This window comes from Colobus angolensis, unplaced genomic scaffold (genome assembly GCF_000951035.1).
Source record: "Colobus angolensis palliatus isolate OR3802 unplaced genomic scaffold, Cang.pa_1.0 Scaffold222, whole genome shotgun sequence".
Lineage (NCBI taxonomy): Eukaryota > Metazoa > Chordata > Mammalia > Primates > Cercopithecidae > Colobus > Colobus angolensis.
This window is the reverse complement of record NW_012115400.1, coordinates 1,695,812-1,705,152: the sequence shown is the minus strand read 5'-3', so window position 1 is coordinate 1,705,152 and position 9,341 is coordinate 1,695,812. Positions and strand designations below refer to the sequence as shown.

Below are 9,341 nucleotides of genomic sequence, written 5' to 3'. Positions count from 1 at the left end.
AAACCACAGCCACAAGCCCCCGGGGGCCCCGGCAACCCGGGGCTCGGGCGTCACCGCGCGCCTCGAGCAGGGCGTTGTATCACGCCTGCTGCTCCACCTCGCCTGCCGCCGCCACGCGCAGGCTGTTGTTGTGGGTGTAGAGGACGATCAGGTGGTGCTGGCGCGTCTGCGCTCTTGTTGATGGTGCACGCGCCCGCCAGGCTCAGGCTGAGCTGGGGCAGCGCTCGGCCCGCGCGAAACTTGTGCTCGCTCTCAGAAGACTCGGGACGTGGCGGGTCTGCGCGCAGGTGGCGGCAGAGTCGCACGTCTGCAGGGCAGGCCCAGGGTAGCGGCTGGCTGAGGGGCACGGCGGCCATTCCTAGTTCTCCCCGGGGCCGCCGCCCGTGGGCTTCATTCGGGGGCCAAAGGCAATAAAGTGGCTGCAGGAGAGGCAGAGATGGCTGGGTCTCGTGACCTGAGCGCGGGGAGAGGCCAGCAGGGGTGGGGGTGAGTTGGTGAACTCGGGCAGGGAGTCCAGCGTCTTGATGTCCACCGTCTCTCCTGGGCTCCTGACTGGAAGTTTGGGGCAAGGGCTCTGCGCACAGCGAGTGTCCCGGTGGCTGCTGCCCGTGGCCTGGGCTCCCCACTGCCTCCCTCCCTCAGCCGACCGCTCCGGAACCCCCACCCCACGAGACGAATCCTCACGTCGCCCGGGCGCTGGAAGTTGAGTAGGGAAGTCCAAGAGAGGCGGCTTCGACCCCAAGACTGAGCCTTTACAGGGGCAGGGAGCGTGGGGGCGTCTCTACCGATCAGCTGACTGCGGTCCGGACACGTTGTCCGGGCAACCGAGAAAGCCTCCGTGTGAGGCCAGCGTGATCGGACTAGTGGCAGCGGTGGTGGCGCTGGCGATTAGAGGGCGGCGGAGCGGGGCCTCCACGCACCCTGCCGGCTCCTGCCGCGCCCCCCTCGGCCTATAGGTGTCCTTCCTGTGTGTACCCCCTCCCCATCCAGGAGTGGTTTTGTGCCCTTCCAAGTAACCCAAGGAGCCACCGTCACTGAGCACTACGCTGGATTATTTCTGAGCTGGAGATTCAGTTTCTTGAGGGTTTGGGGTGATAGGTGACTTGGAATAAGTAGGTTCAGGGGGTAGTCCCTGTGCACAGACCATACTCACTGGAACCCAGTCAGGTGGCCACTGAAGGAGACCTCGGAGGAAGAGGCCATCTCTCAGGAAGACCCCCTCGGGCTGCCCCATTGCTCTGGGCCCCTCCTCACCACCATTGCCCAAAAATGCCATCCTGGGACCACCTGAAGGCTCTGACCATGGATGTGTGGACTTCCTGGTGGAGGTACCCTTTGCTTCTTGAAAAAATTGCGATTGGGCTGGGGATTTTTGCACTCAGTTCTGATCCAAGGACCACTGACCTCCCCCCACCCCAGGGGGACGGGGGTGAAGGTGCACAAGACAAACCAGCAAGTGACACCTGGCGGGAACTTAGAGGACCCTGAGATATCACCCAAGGTGACTAAGGTGCCTAAAGGGGGAAGCTGAGAGTCAGGGAGGAGAGGCCAACGTGCAGCCCCCATAAAGATGGCATTCAGGGAGGAGCTCCCTTAGGGAAGGGACAAGGTATGACAAAGACATAACAAGAGAACAGAAGCAAGGACCCAGACCTAGTGCAAGGGCCAGGGCAGCCTGAGCAGCGCGGGCAGGGCTTCCTACCATGCTTCCTGCTTCCTGGGGAAGGGGCCCCACGTGAGTGGGAATTTGGGAGACAAGTGCCGTGTACATGGAGCTGGGGTCCTCGCACACCCATTCCAAGGTCACACTGAGAGGGAGATGCAGGGAACCAACCAGCACCCAGCCAGCATGCAGGTGGGACTCAGGGCTTGCTCCAGGTGACCCCTGATAAGCCAAAGCCCCACTGGGGTGCAGGAGAGGCTCGCAGCACAGGTGGTGTGGTGTGGGGCGGGGCTTGGCAACTGCCCAGTGATAGGTGTTGGCCAGAGAGGCAATGGCTCCATAAATGGCCACCAAAACTGGACTGTGCCCCACATGGCCAAGGGCCTTGATACAGGCACCATGTGCAAAGGGGCAGGGACACAAAAGACATGTGCATACCCCTCCCCCTCCCAGTCCTGCTGCTGCCTCAAGGAGGCCACCAAAGGGCCCCTGTCCCTGCTGCACTCCTGGCCCAGGAGCCTTTTTTACTCCCTGAGGCTTGAAGATACCTGAGGAAGATCTCTTTATACCTTCCCCTTCCCATTCCTCATCAACCAGGTCCCCCTGCAGCACCCTTCCTTGTGAAATCACAGCTGCTATGACAGTGACCAGCTCCAAACCACCCTGTCACTGAACCTTGGGTGCTAGGTGATGCATGGGCAGGAAAGGCAGGAAGAGCAGGGATCTGAGGGTCTGGTGTCTGGGCAAGCCTCAGGGGTGGGGTGGGTGCTGATCAATGCCAGGTGATCGGACCCCCTGAGTACCAGGACAAGCCTGGCCTACATCAGTTGCCTTGGCAACACACTGCCCTTGGCCCTACCCCGAAAATATTTCAGCCGGTAGCCCTGGTAACTTGAGTGGCTCCCCAGGGACAGGAAGTGGCAGAACCTCAGCTCTGCCTCTCCCGACCTAAGGGGTCCACTTTTCATCCGTCAGGGATGGGGCACTGCGTTCTCAGCCCCTATGGAAGAATGTTATGGGGTTGGGGGAATCCACAGGGAAGAGACTAGGCTGTTCCAGCGTCCGCCTCCTTCCTCAGCCTGAGGCCTTGCTCCTCTGTGGAAAGCAACACAGGGACAGAGCCACACATTCAGCCCCTACCCTCAGCCCTGCTCCCATCTCCTGGCCTGCAGGTCTGACCTGCAAGCTCCAATGTGGAGACACTTGGGGGCTGACTCCTGCTTCCTCACAATGGGGATGGCCCACAGGTGACCGGATGAATGCTGGGGCCATGCTAGAGGACTGCTGTCAGCAGAGCATGGTCCCCGCATTGGCCAGAAGACTGGTGTGAGCCCAGGTGAGTCACTCTAGCCCCGTGGTGTGTGCAGTGGGTTTGAATCTGCAGCTACCAGGCAATGTTTTCTCCATTTCCTCTCAGGCCAGGCCTTTCTCCATTCTTTGCTACTCTCCAGAAGAGGCGGCTCATTGGAGTGCTGCAGCCTGAGCTGCTGAGGCTGTCCCCAGCCAAGGAGGGCAGCTCCTAGTGTCAGCCTGTGCCCAGAGAACCCTGGGGCCTGAGGCTGACCTGGCGTTAACTTCTTACTGCTCATCTAGCTCTGGCCAGCAAGCAGGCTGGAGTCCTTGTGGGCTGGAGGGGAGGGAGTCTGCAGGGAGGACCCGGGTCTGGACCCAGACAATGAAGAGATGCTGGGACACAGTATGGGGTGACAGAAGCAGGGGAAAGCCCTTCAGTTTAGCCTCAGTTCCAAACCTCGGTACTCCTGGCATAAGGGAAGTGTGATGGAAGCTGGGGGAAAAGAACAGAAAGGCTCCTCCCCCTAATACACCATAACAGATTCCAGCTGCCCTCCCTCCAGCTCTAAGCAGAAAGGAAAGAACTGGTAAGAGTATTAGGTAGAGGGACACAGAAATAATCTAGGGTGGAGAAGAGGGGAGAAGCAGAAGAGATGGAACATGCAAAGGTCAGGGAGCGAAGCGGGAGACTACCCAGGAGACAGAAGGAGGGCAGAGGCTGGGAGAAGAACAGGATGGGTCCTGATTTTTGGAAAAGACAGGGATGCCAAGCCCGGCCTAGAAAATAGCAGCAGCTAGAGGTATTTCCAGAAAAATCTTCAAAGTAAATACACCAATCACCCAATTCCCATATCTCTTTGCTGCTCTCTGTGGAAGACCCAGACAAACCCCAAGAATGAACGGCCACGGGGCCAGGGCAATGGTGGAAAGGGAGGGGCCTCTCCTGGCCTTGGGCCAAACAGCAAGGCGGCCTCTGCCCAGCCAGGTGAGGTGTTTGCCACCCACCCCCTGACCAGGTCTGTCTTGTCACCACACAAATAGCCCAGACACCACGGCTGTTGCCACAACATCCCCAGGTGGAAAGAGCCTGGGGCAGAGAATGTCCCAGACCCAGGAGGGGTCTACTTCCACCTCCACGTTGGCACCAGCCTCCTTTGCCCACCCCGACCCCAAGTGGGCATCCCCCTCACATCAAACTAACTCCAGTCCATGGCAGTGGCGGCCCCTCTCCTGCCACGCTTCTTCTCGTTGCTAATGCAGGACTCTTGTTTAGACAGGGACCAGCTGTGCCCTGTCTCTGGCCAATGGCAGCATCATCACTGGCCCAGGCAGTCCAGCCCAGCAGAGCCAGGTCAAGGATCAGTCATGTTGACTGACCTGCAACCCTTCAAAGTGGCCTGAAGCAAAACCACGAGAGCCGTTTTCTCTTTCGTTCAAATGCAGTTCTTTTCTAACACTGCCTGCAATGAGCTTTGGTGCAGAGATTTGGGGATGGGGAGGCACATGGAGGAAAAAAAAAAAAATACCAGGCAATTGCACAAAGCCTTTCCCTGGAAAACCCAGGCTCTGGGGATGGTGGGGGTCAGGACACATAGCTGCCCCCCTCCAGCCCTGGAGCTCCGGCTTTGATGGTCGAGGCACAGATGGGGATTCATCCCATTCCCCACATATGAGAGCAGTCTGGGAGCGGGAGATCGGCTGGGTGTGTGTATATATGTATGTATGTGCATATAGATAGATCTATTTATATATAATAGGCTATATTAGAAAATCCTCTCTATGTATAAATATAAAACACTGGTATCCAAACATGACACCAACAGCTAACTAAAGTGCTTGACAGGAGCTGGGCCCGGGTGAGCTCAAAGGTAAACCGCTCATCCTGGGCGCTGGGGAAGCAAAACAATGGGGGACCCCTTCAGCAGGGGGTGCTGCAGGAGGAAAGTATGTGCTGGCCAAGCTGGGCCACCAAGAGCACTTGGGCCACCTGGGCCTTCTGGCTCCCAGGACTGTCTGGTCACTGCCCTGTCAACACTGTGCCTCGTGTCTCCCCTACCTTCCCCATTGTGCTCCCATCCACGAGGAGCACGGCGCTGGTGAGCTGGGCCAAGGGAAGAGCTGTTCCCACGGGGGAAGGCTGGCCAGTCTGTGCTCGCAATGTCCTCCACCCACGGGGCTGGGAGTGGGGGAGCACTGTGCAGCGAGAGCAGGGGAGCAGGGGGCTGTCCTAACTGATCATTTGAAAAAATTCCCTCCCCTCAACCATCACTCCTCCAGGCCAGGCCCTGCCCGTACTCCTCCTGGGCTTCCTGCCTGGGTGGGGGTGGGACGAGGGAGGGGAGCAGAGGCTTTGTGGAATCTGAGGACAGCCACCTTTCACCTGTAGGCCCCAAGCAAAGCATTAGCACCTCCACCATCCCCAAGGCCCACAGAAACACCCACAGGTAAGTGATCACCAGAGCTCTAGGGAGCAGAGGGCCCCAGAAGGCAGGGAGGAGGCCCCCAAAAAACACAGTGCTACAAGAAGGGGTTGGTGGTTGGAGGCTTGGAGGCAAATGGGCTTGATGAAGGTCCAGTCTGGAAAGAAAGAACAACACATTTTCCAGTTAGGGGAGAGGAGCTGGAAGCTTAGAAGAAAGGCAGCCAGGAGTCCTTTCTCCTGAAAAATCGCTATGCTGAGGGCAGTGGGAAAGTGAGGGAGAACAGGCCAGGCGTGGTGGCTCATACCTGTAATCCCAGCACTTTGGCAGGCTGAGGTGGGCTGATCACCTGAGGTCAGGAGTTCAAGACCAGCCTGGCCAACATGGGAAAACCCTCTTTCTACTAAAAATACAAAAATTAGCCAGGTGTGGTGGTGCACACCTGTAGTCCCTGCTACTCAGGAGGCTGAGGCAGGAGGATTGCTTGAACTTAGGAGGTGGAAGTTGCAGTGAGCCGAGATTGGGCCACTGAAGTCAAGCCTGGAAGACAGAGCAAGACTGTCTCAAAAAAAAAAAGAAGGAAAGTGAGGGAGAAGGGAGCCAAGGGCAGGGTTGGAACGGCATGGGAGATGCCAGCGCCCAGAAGAGCTGAGGCCCAAGCTCAGCCCTGGCTTGGACAACGCAGACCTTCGCGAGGAAGGGGCACAGGGGCCATCTCACATCAGCCTCTTCTGGAAGGATTGTCCCAGAGGGAAAGCCCACTCACCGTACCACAGCACCCCTGCTGGGGTACTCACCATGAAGGGGTTGGTGGAGATCCCAACTGGCTGGCTCAGTGGCCTCTGCCCCAACTTGGCTGATCCTAAGTCCCCGAAGGAAGAGCCTGGGGGGCGAGAGCAGTTACTCAGCTGACACCAGCCCACCTTCCTGCAGGCAGACAGCAAGGGAGGCCCTCCTAAACTGGGGGAGTAAGGGAAGGGAGCAGTGGAAGTACCCGGGCGGGTCTGGTGGTTCCCTGGCCCCCCCCCCCGCTGGTCAGAAACGGCACTGCATGGGCTCTGATGAGGTCGGAGGGACAACTAACTGATCTCTATGCAGAGACTGGATGGGGTGAAAGGGGTTGTCCATTTGCAGCTCTTACCATTCTGCTGCTGAGCCAGCGGGGTCTGCGGGGGGAACAGTGGTGCTGGGAAGGAGCTGGCGAAGGCCCCGGTAGGTGGCACTGCCTGGGGGAAGCCAGACCCAGCACTGCTCATCCCAAAGCCTGGCCCTATGGAGTGAGAGACGAGAGGTTCAGGTGAACTTCTGGAAGGTGGGCTGGAGAACTGTTTTTCCTAAGTCCCTCTAAGATGGGAAAATGGGATATAGTTTTCCCCTGACATGAGAAGCAAGGGACCCAGCGGAAATACCCTGAACCAGCCATGAAACTCTGCTGCTTCTCACACCACCAAACAACCCTGCCCTCTCCCTGCCCAGGGGTGCGTGGCAGGGAGGGCATAGTGGTTCCAGGCACAGGCATGGTGCAGGACTGGGCTAGCCTCCCACTACCTGCTAAACTGCAAAAACGGTGCAAACTTCTAACGCTGTCTGTGCCTTAGTTCTCTCATCTCTAAAATGGGGACAGTCCGTCTCCTAGGGCTGCTGTGAAGATTAAATCAGGGCCACAAAACCCTCAGCAATCGGCCCACCACACAGCTCTGCTGCGTTCACTCTTATTCCTCTCTCCCCGGCCTCGAGGCTTCAGCCAGCATGAGTCTGAAGGGAGAGCAGCAGAGGCTGGGGAGGGCTGGGGTGAGAGGAGACCACAGGCCTGGAACTGATGGAAGCAGGGAACAGCATGAGTGTTTCAGGTGGCTTAAGCTTCGGGGCACAGAAGAGATTGGGGCTGGGTGCCCAAAGGGACACTGCCGAGGGCTGGAGACAGGAGAATCGTTGCCACTGTTGGTCAACTTTAAAACAGTCTTCAGTGTGGTCTCCAGTAAGTAGTTGCCTGTGTGCTTCTAATTTTAAAATCTGGCTCTGTGACCTGGGTGCTAGGTGGCCTGGCACCGTGTGGGCAGGGGAAGAACCAGGCTGTCTGCTTCTCCCGACAGCATGAGACGAAGGGTTAAGTGAGAGACTGTAGGGTAATGTGAGCCCTGGGAGTCTCAGATGGTCAGGACAAGGGACCATGCTCGAGGCTTACCTGGCGCCAAGCCATTGGGCTGGAATGGGTTGGTGGAAGGCAGCGGGGGCTGGGTGGCGGGAGCTGCAAAAGGGTTGGTGAAGGCTGCCCAGGTGGAATGGGGAGCAGAGGAAGAGAGAGATGGTTACTTTTTTTCTCACTTGCTTCATCCTGTGATGCCTAAGCATTCCTCTCAATCTATCCCCTTCCCACCCTGTCCAGAGTCCCCAGACTCCTCCTGGCCTCAGGTCCCCTCCCCTGGGTCTCCACAGGCAGGACTCACCTCCAAAGGCCAGCCCTGTGCTGCTGCTGCTGCCCATCGTGACAGACTGGAGTGGGGGGACCTGGCCGGCCATCCCGAAGAGGCTGCGACATGGGGAGAGAGAAGTCATGCACAGCTGCCAGGGCCAATCAAACCTGAGTGAGGGGCCAGGAGATGCCAACCCTCCTTGCTCTTCAGGGTGAGTGAGGGAGAGGAGGGGAAGGGAGAACCGCCAGGAGATGCCGATGGGGCTGGGAGGAGCAAGGCCAGGCTTCGGGCGGCTCTCCTGCCCTAAAGCACACTGTCCGTACCTACCTGCTAGGAACACCTGCAGTGGGCACCCCGGGTCCCAGGAAGCTGCCCACGTCTGTGAGGCTGTTTGGCTGACTGGTGGGTGCCAGCGGAGCGGCACCAAATGGAGTCCCCTGGCTGCTCCCTGGGCAGTTGTGGAAAATACAACAGGGAGAGCTGAGGTGAGACAGAGCGGGAGGGGCAGGAGAGGAGATGGAGATGGCGGTGGTGATGAATTGGAGTTGTGGCATGACAGGCGCCCACTGGGTTCTCTGAGCCAGCCTATTTTCCCAGGGACCACCCAGTTCAGGAGGTCTTGTCTCCTACCAAGAGTTCTGGGCAAGGTGACAGCTCAGTCCTTCTCCATGTCCCCTGCGCTCAAAGCTGCGCTTCGGAGAGGAAAGCAGCTCGTCCCTGGGTCAGGCTGTTCTCCTCCTGCTCCCGTTTGGCTTTCATGTCCCACTTTTCCCTCAAGAGATGGAAAAGCCTGTCCTTTCCTCAAACCCGCCTTTCCATTTATTAGAACGTGGCAGGGAGGGGCAGGCAGAGGCAACATGGAGGACAGTAAGTCCTATCACGCTCAGGAGGCTTCTGGCCTGTGCAGCCTCCAGCCGTCAGCACTATCTCTTCCCCAGGTAGCTGCCGCCTCTCAGGAGGCCGCCCCAATTCCCTGAGCCTGGACGCTCTGCTCGTCATGGTGCCACGAGCCGCTGCCGGGTTCTCCTGCTCTCCCTCCTCTTCACAGCCAAAAAGAAAAAGCACAGAGGGCAAGGCCCACATGGATATCTTACAAAACAGCCGAGGGCCAAGAGTCCTGGAAATTCCAGGCAATCTTGTCTCAGGGAAAGAGGTGGAGTCCCTGTCATTTTAAGAGAGCCTCCTCTTTGCACATCAAAGTCTCCTCTCTATCTTGGGACCCTATTGACCACACTGGGCTGCTGTGAATGTAAAAGAAGAGCCCAGATGGAAAAAGGCTTTATTGACAGGACACGGTGGTTCGTGCCTATAATCCCAATACTTTCAGAGGCCGAGGAGAGGAGATTACTTGAGGTCAGGAGTTCGAGACCACCCTTGGCAACATGGCAAAACCGTCTCTACTAAAAATACAAAAATTAGCTGGGCATGGTGGCAGGTGCCTGTAATCCCAGCTACTTCAGAGGCTGAGGCAGGAGAATCACTCCAACCTGGGAAGCAGAGGTTGCAGTGAGCTGAGATCACACCATTGCACCCCAGCCTGGGCAGCAAGAG

The 9,341-nt window shown here is 58.0% G+C and overlaps 1 protein-coding gene and 1 pseudogene across 1 annotated transcript in view; both read right to left on the bottom strand.

Moving 5' to 3' along the window:
- Positions 1 to 79: 79 nt before the first annotated feature.
- On the bottom strand, positions 80 to 5,021 carry LOC105513123 (annotated as a pseudogene).
- A 167-nt stretch (positions 5,022 to 5,188) lies between these two features.
- Positions 5,189 to 9,341, bottom strand: part of AGFG2 (ArfGAP with FG repeats 2) — a 44,749-nt gene continuing 40,596 nt past the window's right edge. Inside the window, exons 8-13 of the mRNA XM_011943956.1 lie at positions 8,118 to 8,238; positions 7,824 to 7,906; positions 7,562 to 7,645; positions 6,518 to 6,646; positions 6,174 to 6,259; positions 5,189 to 5,533 (exon numbers count right to left, since the gene is read on the bottom strand). Coding sequence (XP_011799346.1) covers positions 5,474 to 5,533; positions 6,174 to 6,259; positions 6,518 to 6,646; positions 7,562 to 7,645; positions 7,824 to 7,906; positions 8,118 to 8,238 — 563 coding nt within the window. The 3' untranslated portion in view covers positions 5,189 to 5,473. The remainder of the gene's footprint in view (positions 5,534 to 6,173; positions 6,260 to 6,517; positions 6,647 to 7,561; positions 7,646 to 7,823; positions 7,907 to 8,117; positions 8,239 to 9,341) is intronic.